This window comes from Pavona decussata, unplaced genomic scaffold (genome assembly GCF_977016875.1).
Source record: "Pavona decussata unplaced genomic scaffold, jaPavDecu1.1 SCAFFOLD_137, whole genome shotgun sequence".
Taxonomy (NCBI): domain Eukaryota; kingdom Metazoa; phylum Cnidaria; class Anthozoa; order Scleractinia; family Agariciidae; genus Pavona; species Pavona decussata.
In genome coordinates, this window is record NW_028145550.1 from 2,316,052 (window position 1) to 2,333,724 (window position 17,673).

The 17,673-nt window shown below is 38.5% G+C and overlaps 3 protein-coding genes across 8 annotated transcripts in view; 2 read left to right on the top strand and 1 right to left on the bottom strand.

The window, feature by feature from the left end:
* LOC146467294 (uncharacterized) overlaps positions 1 to 17,673 on the bottom strand; it is a 285,496-nt gene that overhangs the window by 170,275 nt on the left and 97,548 nt on the right. The window lies entirely within an intron of this gene.
* Positions 1 to 17,673, top strand: part of LOC146467299 (C-type lectin domain family 4 member G-like) — a 134,244-nt gene that overhangs the window by 80,520 nt on the left and 36,051 nt on the right. The window lies entirely within an intron of this gene.
* Positions 7,188 to 10,671, top strand: LOC146467303 (tumor necrosis factor ligand superfamily member 11-like). 2 transcript variants are annotated; one of them, XM_085126226.1, is made up of 5 exons: positions 7,188 to 7,240; positions 7,523 to 7,590; positions 9,098 to 9,239; positions 9,894 to 9,960; positions 10,155 to 10,671. In XM_085126226.1, the coding sequence occupies exons 3-5, from the start codon at positions 9,186 to 9,188 to the stop codon at positions 10,499 to 10,501; spliced, it is 468 nt and encodes a 155-aa protein (XP_084982352.1). In that variant the 5' UTR covers positions 7,188 to 7,240; positions 7,523 to 7,590; positions 9,098 to 9,185; the 3' UTR covers positions 10,502 to 10,671. The 2 variants fall into 2 exon arrangements, with proteins under 2 accessions (XP_084982352.1, XP_084982353.1); XM_085126227.1 differs by having other exon boundaries at positions 7,206 to 7,240; positions 9,148 to 9,239.

The window sequence follows — 17,673 nt, forward strand, 5'->3', positions numbered from 1 at the left end:
TGACTCCTCATAGTTAACAGTTAACTGAAATTTAAAATTGTCACGGCTTAAACAAACTATAGTCGTTCGTTAATTTATTTCGCTTTCTTTGATCACTATTTTTTCTAACCCGGTTTTTCTAGCAATTCATTTAGCAAGAAAACCTTTAATTTAATTGGAATAGCGAATAGCACGTTCAATAACATTTTCAAGAGAATCAGCCAAACTTGCACCGTGCAAAGCGTAAAAAACAAATCATTTCTGTGGGACTTTAGCATGGGACTGAGCAGCCAGCCTTGTTTTAACTCCGGCTTAATGATGTTTTTTTTAAGAAATGGTAAACAAACAGAGTACGATTGTCGAATTGTGGATTCAAGCGAAGGTTACTCTAAGCACGAAAGAGGCGTTAGAGTTGCTCGCGGCGTAATAGAGAGCAACACTACTTTCTCTGGCAGTAGTATCATGAGAGCGGTTTTATACTCGAAATAATGGAAACAAGTAAAAACCTGCAGTCAACAGCACAACAATAAACTAGTCTGTAAGTAGAGTTATGAACTAACCTTTATTCCATTAAAAGTTCCTTTAAAATAGTTCACACACTGAAGAATCGCTGATAAACGTATTCCAGTGTTGTTGACTTGCCTAAATGTGACGATAAATCTTACTCTTCTCTCGTGCTCTCCAAACTTCCAGCATGCATCCATAACTCGATATACGCACAGCTAAAAGCATGAACCAATTCTATTATAACATAGGGACCAGAAAGTATTGCGCAGAAAAGAGTTTTACGTAATCGATTGATTACAAAATTCTCTCATGCGTGCAAGAGAAAAAAAATAAATGTTCTTATCGGTTGGTTGCAAAAACGCCACGATGGGTTGGTTTGAACTAGGACGTTTCATCTAAAATTTTCAATAGCAACCATAATTGTAAAAGTGGAATTTACATATAAAATAATTATTCTAAAATTTAAGGGCCTTTGTTTAAAATAGCCCTGCTAATTTGCGAATTGAAAACAGCCTTTCATCCCATCGTTGTTTTCAGGGTTGAAATGATTTCTTTTTAGGATTGTTTGCATGGTTTCTTTTATGCTACCTACGTTCTCCTTGTAGTTTATCAAACAAAAGTAGCCTAACTGTGAGGAACATTTGAGGGGAAACAAGCCAGAAATTCTGGAAAATGTAAAGAAAAGATCAATCAAATAAAAGCGTCGCTTTGGTTACCTGATGGTATGGTTTGTCACCAATCATGCTGTCTCTGGTGTCTCCGGCAAATTTTCACGTGAAAATAATGCCAATTCATAATGAAAACTGAGCTGAACCTTTCCCTGAATAAAATTTTACATCCGTCTAAGTGGTTAAAGATTTAATTATTGGAAACTTAAACACATCTTTCACTTTATATTATTTTGATTGTCCAAGCGAAGTATCTTCCGTGGCAATATCAATTTTTAGTATTTAAATCTACTAGCCTTCTATCACGAATGCTCTCAGTTCTCTTAGTGCGTGGCTATGCTACACACTATCTATTCTGTTGTAGATAGTAAGTAGAGTGAGTAGCGAGTGGGGTGATCTATTTATATCATTATTCAAAGAAAAAACGTGAACCTACCTTGTTATTATGATTTGAACAACTATCTTATTCTCATAAAATTTCGTGAGTATTAAATTTCGCGATTTTGAGATGAAATTAGAATTGGAGTGTATTAAATTTCGCGATTTTCTTCGAATCTTTGACGTGAAGGTAGCTCTGAGCTTAGAACTGAGAGACAATTAGAAAGAACCAACAAATGAATAGTTTGACGACTGCATAATTGAGATTTTGAAGAACTTAGCAGTAGAGGACAGTTCTGACAGCGAGAGGGATGCACTGGAAGATAACTGATGGACAAAACCAAACACAAAAACTCCTAAACATGAAGCTGATACATGTTACAATAACAGTAACAACACAACAGCTTGAATTTCGTTAATATAGTATTAAATTTCGCCATTTTATTCTTCGCGTGTCCTATATTTCACTAGTATTAAATTTTGTTTTTTTTTTCAAAATCGCCATTATCGCCAAATTTAGTGAGAATAAGGTAACAGATTTCTACTAAAATCTGGATTATTCGCTCTCGATTTCTATGCGTGACAGTTGAAATTTCGAGCTCATAATCTAATTGTTAAATATGGCGCCTATCCAGTTCCGCTCTTGGCTCCTCATAAAAAGCAACAGTTAAATGAATTTTAAAAGTCGTCCGTTAATTTGTTTTGCTTTCTTTGATCCCTACCTTTTTCAAGCGGGTTTCTCTTGCAATTCATTTAGTAAGAAAACCTTTAATTGAATTAATTGAATTGGAATAGGGAATAGCACATTCAATAACATTTTCAAGAGAATAAGCCAAACTTGCACCGTGCAAAGCGTAAAAAATAAGTCATTCCTGTGGGTCTTTAGCATGGGACTGAGCAGCCAGCCTTGTTTTAACTCCGGCTCAATGATGTTTTTTAAGAAATAGTAAACGAGCAGAGTGGGATTGTCGAGTTATGAGAGATGCAAGCGGAGGTTGCTAAGCACGAAAGAGGCGTTAGAGTTGCTCGCGGCGTAATCGAGAGCAACACTACTTTGTCTAGCAGTGGTATCATAGAGCGGTTTTATACTCGAAATAATGGAAACAAGTAAAACTTGCAGTCAATAGCACAACAATAAACTAGTCTGTAAGTAGAGTTATGAACTAACCTTTATTCCATTAAAAATTCCTTCAAAATAGTTCAAACACTGAAGAGTCACCGATAAACGTATTCGAGTCTTGTTGACTTTCCTAAATGTGACGATAAATCTTACTCTTCTCTCGTGCTCTCCAATTCCAGCATGCATCCGTAACTCGATATACGCACAGCTAAAAGCATGAACCAATTTTATTATAACATAGGGACTAGAAAGTATTGCGGAGAAAAAAGTTTTACGTAATCGATTGATTACAAAATTTTCTCATGTGCTATACAGAAAAAATAAATGTTCTTATTGGTTGGTTGCAAACACGCCACGATGGTTTGGTTTTAACTAGGACGTTTCATCTTAAATTTTCAATTACAACCATAATTGTAAAAGTCTAATTTAAAATAATTATTCTAAATTTTTAAGGGCCTTTGTTTAAAATAGCCCTGCTAATTCGCGAATTGAAAACAGCCTTTCATCCCATCGTTGTTTTCAGGGTTGAAATGTTTTGTTTTTATGATTGTTTGCATGGTTTCTTTTATGCTACCTACGTTTTCCTTGTAGTTCATCAGACAGAAGTAGCGTAACTGTGAGGAATATTTGAGGGGAAACAAGCCAGAAATTCTGAAAATGTAAACAAAAGATCACTCGAATGAAAGCGTCGCTTTGGTTACCTGAAGGTATTGTTTGTCACCAATAATGCTGTCTCTGGTGTTGCCGGCGGAAATTTTTCACGTGAAAACAATGCCAATGCATAATGAAGACTGAGCTGAACCTTTCCCTGAATAAAATCTTACATCCGTCTAAGTGGTTGAAGATTTAATAATTGGAACCTTAAACACATCTTTCACTTTATATTATTTTGATTGTCCAAGCGAAGTATCTTCCGTGGCAACATCAATTTTTAGTACTTAAATCTACTAGCCTTCTATCATGAATGCTGTCAGTTCTCTTAGTACTGGCTATACTACTCACTATCTATTCTGTTGTAGATAGTGAGTAGAGTGAGTAGCGCGTAGGGTGACCTGTTTATATCATTGTTCAAAGAAAAAACGTGAACCTGTCTTGTTCTTAAGATTTGAACAACTATATTATTCTCACTAAATTTTGCGAGTATTTAATTTCGCTAAAAGTCAAGCGCCATATTTCGCGAGTATTAAATTTCGCGATTCGGAAATGAAATTAAAATTGGGAGTGTATTAAATTTCGCGATTTTCTTCGAATCTTTAATGTGAAGGTAGCTCTGACCTCAGAACTGAGTGACAATTAGAAAGAACCAACAGATGTAAAGTTTGACGACTGCTCAATTGAGATTTTGAAGAACTTAGCGGCAGAGGACAGTTCTGACAGCGAGAGGGATGCACTGGAAGATAACTGATGGACAAAATCAAACAAAAAAACTCCAAAACATGAAGCTGAGATATGTTACAATAACAGTAATAACACAACAGCTTGAATTTCATTAACACAGTATTAAATTTCGCGAGTTTATTCTTCGCGTGTCCTATAATCGCGAACATCGCGAAATTAAATACTCGCGAAATTAAGTGAGAATAAGGAAACAGATTTCTACTAAAACCTGGATTATTCGCTCTCGATTTCTATGCGTGACAGTTGAAATTTCGAGCTCATAATCTAATCGTTAAATATGGCGCCTATCCAGCCCCGCACTTGGCTCCTCACAAAAGGCAACAGTTAACGGAACTTTAAAACATGTTTATCAAACTAAAGTGGTCCGTTAATTTGTTTTGCCTTCTTTGGTCCTTACTTTTTTCAACTGGTTTTTTCTTGCAATACATTTAGCAAGAAAACCTTTAATTTCATTGGAATAGCGAATAGCACGTTCAATAACATTTTCAAGAGAATAAGCCAAACTTGCACTGTGCAAAGCGTAAAAAAGAAATCATTCCTGTGGGTCTTTAGCATGGGACTGAGCAGCCAGCCTTGTTTTAACTTCGGCTCAATGCTGTTTTTTAAGAAATGGAAAACGAACAGAGTGCGATTGTCGAGTTATGAGGGATGCAAGCGAAGGTTGCTAAGCACGAAAGAGGCGTTAGAGTTGCTCGCGGCGTAATCGAGAGCAACACTACTTTGTCTAGCAGTAGTACAATAAGAGCGGTTTTATACTCAAAATAATGGAAACAAGTAAAATTTGCAGTCAACAGCACAACAAAAAAACCAGTCTGTAAGCAGAGTTATGAACTGACCTTTAATCCATAAAAATTCCTTTAAAATAGTTCACACACTGAAGAATCACTGATAAACGTATTCGAGTCTTGTTAACTTGCCTAAATGTGACGATAAATCTTACTCTTCTCTCGTGCTCTCCAAACTTCCAGCATGCATCCAAAACTCGATATACGGACAGCTAAAAGCATGAACCAATTCTATTATAACATAGGGACTAGAAAGAATTGCGCAGAAAAAAGTTTTACGTATTCGATTGATTATAAAATTCTCTCATGCGCTGTACAGAAAAAATAAAGGTTCTTATTGGTTGGTTGCAAACACGCCTCGATGGTTTGTTTTTAACTAGGACGTCTCATCTTAAATTTTCAATTACAACCATAATTGTAAAAGCCTAATTTAAAATAATTATTCTAAATTTTTAAGGGCCTTTGTTTAAAATAGCCCTGCTAATTCGCGAATTGAAAACAGCCTTTCATCCCATCGTTGTTTTCAGGGTTGAAATGTTTTGTTTTTACGATTGTTTGCATGGTTTTTTTTATGCTACCTACGTTTTCCTTGTAGTTCATCAGAGAGAAGTAGCGTAACTGTGAGGAACACAGAAATTCTTGAAGAACAGTGTAAACAAAAGATCACTCCAATGAAAGCGTCGCTTTGGTTACCTGATGGTATGGTTTGTCACCAATAATGCTGCCTCTGGTTTCTCCGGCAAATTTTCACGTGAAAACAATGCCAATGCATAATGTAGACTGAGCTGAACCTTTCCCTGAATAAAATTTTACATCCGTCTAAGTGGTTGAAGATTTAATAATTGGGAACTTAAAACATTTTTCACTTGGTATTATTTTGATTGTCTAAGCAAAGTATTTTCCGTGGCAATATAAATTGTTAGTATTTAAATCTACTAGCCTTTTATCACGAATGCTCTCAGTTATCTTAGCACATGGCTATGCTACACAGTATCTATTCTGTTTTAGTATAAATCTACTAGTGTTCTATCAAGAATGCCGTTCTCTGATTGGCTACGCTACTCGCTATCTATTCTGTGATAGATAGTGAGTAGCGGTTTTCAACAAAATGGCGGCCGCTTCGTCGCGTTTTCGAAGTGTCTGCGATGAGGATATAATAAATTTACTTGTTTAGTTTTGAACGACTAGTAGATTTATACTAAAACAATTAGATTATTCGCTCTCGATTTCTATGCATGATAGCTGATTCGGGCTGCGCCCTCATCAGCTATCATGCGATAGAAATCGAGAGCGAATAATCTAATTGTTAAGTAGATAGTGAGTAGAGTGAATAGCGCGTGGGGTGACCTATTTATATCATTTTTCAAACATAAAACGTTAACCTGTCTTGTTGTTAAGATTTGAACAACTGGCAGATTTTTACTAAAACAATTGGCTTATCTCTTTCGATTTCTATGCGTGATAGTTAAAATTTCGAGTTCATAATCTAATTGTTAAATATAGCGCCTATGCAGTCCTGCTCTTGGCTTCTCATAAAAGGCAACAGTTAACTGAATTTTAAAACATTTAAACAAACTTAAGTCGTGCGTTAATATGTTTTGCTTTCTTTGATCCCTACTTTTTTTAACCGGGTTTTTCTTGCAATTCATTTAGCAAGAAAACATTTAATTTAATCGGAATAGCGAATAGCACGTTTAATAACATTTTCAAGAGAATAAGCCAATCTTGCACTGTGCAAAACGTAAAAAAGAAATCATTTCTGTGGGACTTTAGCATGGGACTGAGCAGCCAGCCTTGTTTTAACTTCGGCTCAATGCTGTTTTTTAAGAAATGGTAAACGAACAGAGCGCGATTGTCGAATTGTGGATGCAAGCGGAGGTTGCTAAGCACGAAAGAGGCGTTAGAGTTGCTCGCGGCGAAATCGAGAGCAACACTACTTTGTCTAGCAGTAGTATGATAAGAGCGGTTTTATACTCGAAATAATGAAAAAGTAAAACTTGCAGTCAATAGCACAACTATAAACTACCTTTATTCCGTTAATAATTCTACCAAAATGGTTCAGTTTGTGGACAAACGTGACTTTCGTGCTAATCGAAAATTCTATTGAAACATATCAACCTTTAAGGAGAGAGTTGCTTTGGGAACTCAACGAGATTGGAGGGCTGGGAATAACAATGAGTTTACTTTTTGGGAAATTCTTATTGATATTGCTAGGCTTATCAATCTCCTAAAACTGACAGCTGTCACTTAGTGTTTGCCTTGTTGATGGCCAATCGCTGATTCGTGACGTCACCACCAGCCAATTGGAGAGCTACATTCACCACACCTATTTCATCATAAATTCTGCTGCCTCTTCAAGCGAAGGACATTTCCTTTGGGAACTTGCAACAGAGGCCTTCGTCCAGGTAGGTTGAGAATAAGATATGAATTGCGCATATAGCTCTTGGCACCATTTAAATCCTAGCAGTATGCAGGATGTTTGTCACATGAGACTAGTTTAATGGCCTAGCTACCGCGAGTCTCCTTTGGCTTAGCGGTAGACACCCAAACTAGTAATCGGAAGGTCGTAGGTTCAACTCCTGTAGTTAGACCTCGGAGTATGCCTGTCGGTGACTGAAAAATACATATATCAAGACATGAATCTGAACTAAGCTCAAGTTAACTGTCTGCGTCTTTATCTTTCGTAGGTTTTGAAGATTTACATCAAAGGAATCAAGGTCCGGATCATCTTTATCTTAGGATCACGTTATCCAAGGTATGTATGATAAATTTGACCAGAAAGAAAACTTTCTATTCGGTCTTCTATTAGGAACGGCTATGTTAAGGCAGGATGTGTAGATGGATACTTCAGAATGAAAATCAAAGTGATGCCTTGCATAATATCTTCATTTCCCGAGACATTTGGGGCGATACCCGTGGTGCATTTGCCTTGTGAAAAAAAATATATGACGTTAGCGACGATAAGAAGAAGAAGAAGAAGGTTTGGAGTGTGTGTCTTTGAAATTGTTCAAACTTGCCGGAGGCTGCCGTTTATAATTACGAAAAAGATCGGCACAGTTTTTCATCCAAGTGGCAGATTTCTTATCTTCATGATGACAAAACAAGAACATTGATAAATCTTTCCGACACTTAATTTTTAACGATCTTTTTTCAAATAACTGTGAGCAATCGTAATTAGAAAAACAGTAGCGGTAACCTATTTACATTCCTTTGAATTTCCGTTGGAAACAACTTCCCATAAGTTTTCTTATCACTCAGCTGTTTAAAGCTGATAAAAAGCAAATATTAGCAGCAAAAAGTTGAGCACTTTTCTGTCACACGCTTGGTGCCTAACAAAAATTGTTAAAATGTTTTTCCTGTTTTTTATGTAGCTGGCTTGTTTCGCGGAAGGAAGCACCTCAATTAATTTTTTTAGGAAAAAGTAATTTCAGTGATGACGGAGACTTTTAATTACGTTTTTAATTACGACTAAACTCGCAACGGTTTTACTCCCTGTCTGAAACTTGTTATTTTCAATAAATCAACTAAAACATTTACTAAATGATTCCATGAATTTTCAACAATCTATAATTTAACGACTAAGTGATATCGTAATCAAAATATAGCAACAAGAAGCTATTAAGAATCTCAACAGGTTTTACTGTTCCCTTGTTACAAAGAATGACAAAGACAAGTGTATGCGTCCAATAACTTAATCACACTGAGATGATCGATATAATTCATTGCACGTTTTACCACCTACCTATTACGTAACTAATTACCAAAATTTAACTTCACAGGCAATGAAAAATCACCTACACTGGATGAAAAACAGTTTTCATAATTAACAATTTTTTTATAGTCTGAAACGGTTCGAATTCAATTTTACAGTGAAAGATCTTGAATTAAAAGTGGATTTGTTTTAATTTATTTGAATAGCTGTTTGGGTTGGAAAACTAGATTGAAATCAAACTTGCCAGACGCTGTTGTTTTACGAAATATAAGCACAGTTTTTTACCTCACAGCGCAAATTTATAGCTACATTACAAAACGAAAACATTAATTAATATATTATTCTATTAGTTTTTAACAATCTGTTTTCAAGAAACTGTGAGAAATGGTGATTAAGAAAAAAAGTAACAATCATATTCTACATTCCCTTTCCCATTCTACCTGTTTTTGGTGCTATAGACATTGTGAAAATCTCCATTTTAGTTTTTTCATTACTCAGCTGTTTAATGTTTATTGATCGCACTTTTCTCGTATGTGATTACTCCTTTCAGGTTGTACCAAGAGCGTAAATATCTCGTGCCTGTATTTTGCGTGAAAGAAGGAGCTTCGTCCATTTCGTTTGTTAACTGACCACAAATCATGTTGCGACAAGCTGCTCTGCTTTTCTTACTTCTGACTGCGATGACAAACGCAGTAAGTATCTTTAACATATCATTAAGTAGTTTCTGACGCCGAAAACGGTGCAAGTGTTTAATGTTAAGTTCAAAAAAGGCCTCTATTAATGAGATAAAATCAGGATAGGTTGCCATCGAAGAAGAGTTTCGCCGTCTGCTCAGCAGTCTTCTTCACAGAACTCTCACCTAACACAGCCCGTGTGATTTATTAGCAAAAGGTTTCTTTCCTTTGACAATACTGATTCACGGTAAAACGATTCCTAGTTAAAAAATGAGAATTCAGGGAAATGACCCAAATTAGTCTCTTCTCGTGTTAAATGGTGAGACTTTGATCGAACAGGAAGAGAATTCAGTGACACAACGTTAAGATCTAATCGGTTACAAGTGTTCATTTTATTCACAGATATTCTGAACTTCGGAACCAAGAAATCCTAATGTACCGGTGACATCAGTTTCGGTTGGAGAGTTGTCTTCTTCTGGTCGGATACCCCCTTGAGAGCGAAAAGCCAGTGAGGAAACTATTCGCGCCGAGTTTTCCAATTACTAACTCTAAAATTGACAATCTGAATTTTCCCATTTTCGCAGAAAACAGTTTTGCCAGAAACCTTTCTCTTCGGATATCACAGACTGCTTTCAGGTCCACTGTATACATAATATTTTTTCTTCTCTTTAGAAAAAAGTGCTAGTTGGACAGCTGGAAGGGACAACGTCGAGAGCGCAACTTTTTCCGGCCAATACAGGTAAACGATTGGATTAAGCACGAACAGCTAATGATTTGTTTGAGTGCAATATCTCTTCGGCTTGGAAATTCGAATTAAACTGCGAAGGAAAATAAACGTCTTTTTGAGCGAAAGGACTCCTGAACCTTTGGCAAACATAAAGCTCATCTCCAACCCACGATTTACCGTCTCAAAGTTCTTTTTGTTTTCTTCAGCAATCACCGATTTCCGGGAGGGACCAACATTTAAAGGGTTCACAAATGAAAATGGTCAGATCAAAGTAACGAAGAGAGGGTTTTATTATATTTACGCCCAAGTATTTTTTGAACCCCACTTCGGTGGACCTGTTGGCTACAACCGCGTAGCCCTTACTGTCAACGGAGACCTCTTCGCCCTTTTGCAGGCATCACACGGCAGTGGAGGCGCCGACTATGGCAGTTCATACACTGGTGGAGTGATCAAGCTGAAGCGGGGTGATACCATCGGCTTAATGACCGCCACTGAGAGTAGGCTGTGGGTGAACGCCGCACACACCTTTTTTGGAGCTTACAAGATTTACTAAGCTCTAAGATTACATAAGCACGAAATTCATGCAAAGTGTAACTTTAATAGCTAGCTTTCAGTAATGGTGCAATGGGTTGTAATAACTACTAAAATGAAGGGTACGAATCTATCATATTATGAGGTTCATGTTAAAATAAAATGCTCTAATTGTGTGCATCGTGCACAGAACTTTGTTGAAGTTTCTTTTCCTGTTCAAATTAAATGGTTAGCATGTAAGTTGCCACAGGACAAAAACTGCAATAGCCTATAGGTTTGTTGCAATACAAATCTTTAGCTTTCTTTTTTGTCTTTGAAACCGACAGAAAAAACTTCAAAACTTGCGGTTATTTTCCTCAGCCCATTCTATTTAGCCAACTATTTTTCAATGGAGTGATTCCTTTTGAGGTCGAAAGCTGTTAAAAAAGTATTTGCCAAAGTCGCCTTTTACTCTTGGCAGCGTCAGTTGGGAACACGTATCGCTTGCATGCATCTTTCCGTTTTTAAAGAAATACCTTCAAAAAATGCTGTAAACTTGTTGGAGACCTTTCTTTGTGAGCCATTAGAGATCCCCCAGTTTCAGCGGGACGAATAATGTACTAGAAATACGTGACTCGCAAAACCTCGCAAAGCTTGGGCTGGGTGGAAAGCCCTCTTTACTCCTATTGTAGCATCAAATGAGGAGATTAAAAGGTTTCTGAACATAGCAACTATTTTTATGAGCATGGTCTTTTGGAGGTTCCATAGGCTATTCCTGACGCGACGAAATGAACAACGTGCGTGAAGCACTGTCGTGTTCGATGAATTTATTTCCCACGGAAAATTATTTTACCGCGGCTGCAAAACGTGTTATTTCTTCAATGTAATCTTTCACAAAAAAAGATTTCTGGAAGAAAGGGAAAAGATTCTGGAGAGATAGTTCTGTATCCAGTGAATTGATGAACATTGCAGTTGAAATTTGACCCGCACGCAAGCCTTCCCGATGTATGCAAATTTTGCTCCAGATGACGCCAGACAGTCTGACGTCATTCATACTTTGTTTTTTTACTGTTGCTAGGCAACAGTGCGGACACCCTCAACGAAATATATAAATATATTTTCGCTCGAATTCGCGCGGCTTAGCTCCGCTCGGGCCGGCTCAGCCCGACAAATTTATTAACCTCGCTTCGCGAGGAATTAACTTGACACTTCCGGTTCGAATAACGGAAAGAGTCGAGCACGGAAAGAGTCGAATGCCTTGGAATGAGGGGGTAGGGTGGGGGGAGGGAGAGTCGGTGATGAAGGTTCGAAATTTTCTTAGCCCATTTCTTCAATTTGAAACACGCACTACAAATTAATTGATACGAAAGTAGCCACCTAACTGGGCCTTCCATCCAAAGTTAGAACAACTATTATGAGGTACCTGTCTTTTATCTATCACCACTTTTTGAAGTAATTCAAAGGCGAATCATTTACATCAGTCTCATGAATTCTGTGTGGGTTTCTGAAATTATTAAAGTCCCTGTTTAAGCTGGGAAACCGGCTTGACATCAAACTTGCCGACAGTTAGCGTTTTTAATTACGAACTATTAGCATTGTTTTTTCTCCATACCGGAAACTAATCATTTTTTAATACAAAGGTCTTAAACAATCTATTTTTCAGCAATTTTAGGGCAGAATTTGTGGTCAAACAGATCAATAAATTATTTACCTTTTCAAAAGCTATCTCTGTTCCCTTGTCCGAAAGAATGATAGACGGATACGTCAGATTCCGTACATATCATACTCTGAGGGGATGAATACTATTCACTGCTACAATAATGGAGTTTTTTCAGCTTCCTTTTGTATCATTGATTAGGTACTCTAGTAAGCCTTCACGGGAAATGCAGAGTCAGATATACCACAAGCGAACCATTTTGTTCAGTGTCATGCCTGAATTGTAAGTGGCATGGGTGTCTTTAATAATTTTCACACTGACAGTCAAACTTGTCGGAGACTTGTTATCAGAAATAGTAGCAATTTATTACAAACAGCTTCATTTAAGTTTTCTTATTACTCAGTGGAACATCGATTTCATATCGTTAAGTCGGGATATCGTTGTAAACGAACTCCGGATTTATAAATAACTTTTGCCAGGACACAGAATGTTGATCTTTAAATCGGGAATATGGTTAGATCGACGATCGTAAAATCGGGGTTCCACTGTACACAGCTATTTCACGTTTATAAATCGCATATCTTAGCACTGAAAATTGGAGCATTTTCCTGTCATATGTTTGGCACCTACAAGTTTTCCGAAGCGCTGAAAAAAAATTGTTAAAATATTATTTCCTGCGTTTCTGTCCACCAATTCTTTTTAGGAAAAACTAATTTTTAGTGACGATGGAGAATTTTAAACTTATTCAGACTGTCCATCGAACTTACCAAAGCCGGGCTTTGCTAATTAGGACGAATCAGTGACGAATATTGGTGCAATTTAATTCTCCATGCGGCAGATTTCTTATCTTCATGCTTAAAACACCATTTGCAATTGATAAACTAGAAATACGTGACTCGCAAAACCTCGCAAAGCTTGGGCTGGGTGGAAAGCCCTCTTTACTCCTATTGTAGCATCAAATGAGGAGATTAAAAGGTTTCTGAACATAGCAACTATTTTTATGAGCATGGTCTTTTGGAGGTTCCACAGGCTATTCCTGACGCGACGAAATGAACAACGTGCGTGAAGCACTGTCGTGTTCGATGAATTTATTTCCCACGGAAAATTATTTTACCGCGGCTACAAAACGTGTTATTTCTTCAATGTAATCTTTCACAAAAAAAAGATTTCTGGAAGAAAGGGAAAAGATTCTGGAGAGATAGTTCTGTATCCAGTGAATTGATGAACATTGCAGTTGAAATTTGACCCGCACGCAAGCCTTCCCGATGTATGCAAATTTTGCTCCAGATGACGCCAGACAGTCTGACGTCATTCATACTTTGTTTTTTACTGTTGCTAGGCAACAGTGCGGACACCTTCAACGAAATATATAAATATATTTTTCGCTCGAATTCGCGCGGCTTAGCTTCGCTCGGGCCGGCTCGGCCCGACAAATTTATTAACCTCGCTTCGCGAGGAATTATTCCGACACTTTTTAACAAGCTATTTTCAAGTAATCAATTTTGAGCAATCGTGATGAGAAATAGTAGTAATACACTATATAAACATTCCTTTGAATTTCCATTGCAAAGAGCTTTATTTACATTTTCTCATTACTCAGCTGAAAATTGTAGTATTTTGCTACAAGCTTTTCGAACCTCTTAAGAAAATTTGTTAAAAGATTTCCCCCGTATTTTCATGCAACTGATTTGTTCGGTGGAAGAAACTGACTGTCAACCAATTCTTTTTACGGAGAAGTAATTTTCAGTAATGATCGATGGAGAACATTTAATTAGGACTAAAAACGCAATGGTTTTATTCCATGTCGCAAACTTGTTATTGTCATTGAAACAACAAAAAAAACATTTATTAAATGATACCATAAATTTTCAATATATTCTCGGCTTACCGAGAGGAATAGTGATCATAAATTACTAACAAGAAACTAGTTAAAAGCTGTCTATGAAATCCCACTAAGATGACCAATATAATTCATTGCTAAGTTAATCGAAATTATCACTTCCTTTTACATAACAAGTTACCCTAATTTATCCTCACAAGCAATGAAAAGTCGCGTTCACTGGCTCGAAAAAAGTATTGTAAAAGTTTTTGGGTAGTTGTTAAAAGACAGTTTAGACGGTGTTTAACAAAACCACGTTCTATGGTAATTTTAATTTTGCCAACTAAATTATATCTGTTGCGGCGGCATTCTTCATGAATGAACTCTTTTGTTTTGGAACATTTTTTTGTGTGTCACGCTTGCATGTCGTTTTCATTATTATTCTGTTAGTTTTTCTGCATAACTTTGTCTATTGTTCCTAAGTTTATTAGTATAAATTCGCGTCTTTGCTTTTTATTCATTCTCGTTTTGTGCTTTGGAGGATACAGTTTTAGGTTTTGCGTTTTTTCCTACATCGCTTCGTTTGTCCGTTTTAAAGGCCATATAACGTTTGTAAGTATTATTTTTTGGCTCGTCATTTCTGCTTAGTCTGTTATTTCTATATTCTTGTGTTTTGGTTCGTCGTTTTGCTGTAGTAACTTGTATTTTCCTTGTTTATTTCTCTAGCAACCGTATCGAATATTGCTTTCGCATCGTTTATCGTAACGTTTACCGCATCGGATATTTGACATTAAAGAAGTTAAGAAACGCGTTGGAGCAATGGTTTTTGGCCCCTTCATTCGTTGAAACGTTAAATTTGATTATAATGGAAGTCGGGAGCCGTTACGGACAAACTTACGAGGACGAGCATCAGTCGAAGGAAATTATTGCTGGTACAGCTCAAAGTGCGAGGCCAGAGCGACGCTTAGAGAAAGGATCGGCCTATGTCACTCGACTTCGATGGATGGATTCTTATTCGCTGCAACGAAAAATTAAACCGCAGGTTGAGCGAATTACTGAGAAGACTGCAAATACGGACGATGTAAATTCTGTTGAAAACGAGTTAACCGCGTTTCGCGCCACCAGCGAAGAGTTGAAGAAGGTGGTCGCAGCCCTTATGGATGACCTTGAAAACGATGAAGATGTCAACGCAGCTAGTGACTGGTACGTTGAACAAAGCACCGAGATGATTGATTTTATCGAACAAACAGAACGGTGGATTTCTTCCGCGAAGGAGAAAATAGAAAGCAGCTTGGTAAGCCGATCAAATTGTTCAAATCTTACTGGCTCGTCTCGCCTCACAAAAGGATCGTCGACTAAGTCATCAATTGCCTCCGGTCGGGCGAAAGAAAGAGCTAAGACTGCCGAACTCATGGCGAAATTTGCGATGTTAGAGCGTAGACAAGAATTAGAGAAAAGAGCTGAGCGTTTACACTTGCAAGAGCAGCTAGCAGTGGCCCAAGCGCGCGAAAGGGCGTATGCTGAATTTCAAGACCGTGGTTCTAGGTTTGAGAGGAAGTTGTCTGAGGCAACCATTCATCCACCGCCAACAGCCATGCAGGATCCACAGGTCAATCCACTTCCTCGCTCGAATCCTCCGCCCGTACCTCACCCGTATCACTCGCCTGTGCAATTAGAACCAGTTGCAGCGCAATGCACATGGCCGAACCCGTTGGCTCCAGAGTTTAAAGTGAAGCGTGGTGAAAACCAGAACATTCCCAAAGGCTTCCGAGAAGTTCTCAGCCAACAAAACAGATTAACAGAGCTCTTGGTTGAACAGCAACAGCAGACCCTTCTGCCCACATTAACCATTTCCAAGTTCACCGGCAACCCCCTCGATTTCTTCACGTTTGTCAGGACCTTTGAGTCGCAAATTGAAAGTAAACTGAAGTCAAACGATGTCCGCCTACGTTATTTGGAGCAGTACGTGGAAGGAGAGCCGAAAGAGCTGATTAAAGGATGCCTCCACCTGGACGGACAAAATGGTTATACCGAGGCTATGAAGCTTTTGGTAGAGAAGTATGGAGATCCGTACAAAATCTCGAACGCTTACATTAAAAAGATTGAAGATTGGCCTTATGTTAAACAAGGAGATGATCAAGCGTTAGACCGCTTCGCAACGTTTCTTACTCAGTGTCGGAGTGCGATGTCCGAACTTAAGTTTCTCTCGACTCTGGATCATCCCCACAACATTCAGACTATGGTTAAAAAGCTTCCGCTGCCACTCCAAGACAGATGGCGCAGAGAAGCAAGTAAGCTCCGAGCGACGACAAATATCACTCCCACGTTTGCTACCTTTGTGGAATTTGTCAAGACTGAGGCAGGAATTGTAATGGATCCTGTGTATTCACGAGAAGCGCTTAATCGCCAAGATACCTCAGATCGCCGTGGTCGTTTTAACAAAGGGAAAAACACTCACAAGCCGAAAATTAGGTACCGATACGAAGCTAATGGTGAAGACAGTAAACGGCACTCAGTTACACGATACTAAGGCACTGAACGGTTTGATCGTTACGGACCTCAATGGTGAAAACCACATTGATTTGCCGAAGACCTTTACTAAAGAAGACATTTCTGCGATAGACGTGGATGTGCCCGCACCTGAACTCGCCCATAAGTGGAAACATCTTGAAAGAATAGCAGACCGTATGCCTTCTCAGCTTCATGGCGCGAAAGTTGGTCTTCTCATTGGATCGAATTGTCCAAAAGCCCTTGAACCGATAGATATTGTTGCCAGTGAAAATGGTGGCCCTTATGCGATAAACACCTTTGCTGGATGGGCGATAGTAGGACCTTTGAATTTGATCAAGAAAGACCATCAAACAGTTAACTGCAATAGAATAGCCGTTGTAGAGGTGGGATCAGAGAAACCCCTTGACCATCACTTCGCCGTAGAGGATAAGGTCAAAGAAATTGTCACACCGCAAGCATTAATCAGGATGTTTGAATTGGACTTTCCTGAAAGATCTGACGAGAGAGCCCACCAGTACTCGCAAGAAGATAAGAAATTTCTTGAGATTGTGAATAAAGGCATTAAGCGTACTGATGATGGCCATTACGAAATACCTCTACCCATCCGCTCTAAAGACCTACACCTTCCTGACAACAAGGAGCAAGTGTTCCAAAGAGCATGCTGGCTGAAGAGAAAACTGACAAGAAATAAGAAATTTCACGAAGATTACGTCAATTTCATGAATGACATCATCCGAAAGGGATTTGCCAGAAAAGTGCCACCAGATCGCGTTCCCGCCAGGTCAGGGCAGGTGTGGTACATACCCCATCACGGTGTTTACCACCCCAAAAAGCCAGACAAGATCAGAGTCGTTTTTGACTGCAGCGCACGTTATGGAGGGACATCACTGAACGACCAACTCATGCAAGGGCCGGACCTGACGAGTCGCCTTGTCGGCGTGTTGACGAGATTTCGCCACCAGCCAGTCGCATTCATGGGAGACATTGATGCTATGTTTCACCAGGTTCGAGTACCCGACAATCAAAGAGATTTTCTCCGACCTGACGGTCTTATCGATGAGGCCCCTGCAGAATACCAGATGAATGTTCATCTTTTTGAAGCAGTATCCTCTCCAAGTTGTTCCAACTTCGCTTTAAGACAAGCCGCAGATGATGCTGAGAAACATGTCGGTTCGGAAACAGCTGACGTTTTGAGAAATAACTTTTACGTGGATGACTGTCTCCGATC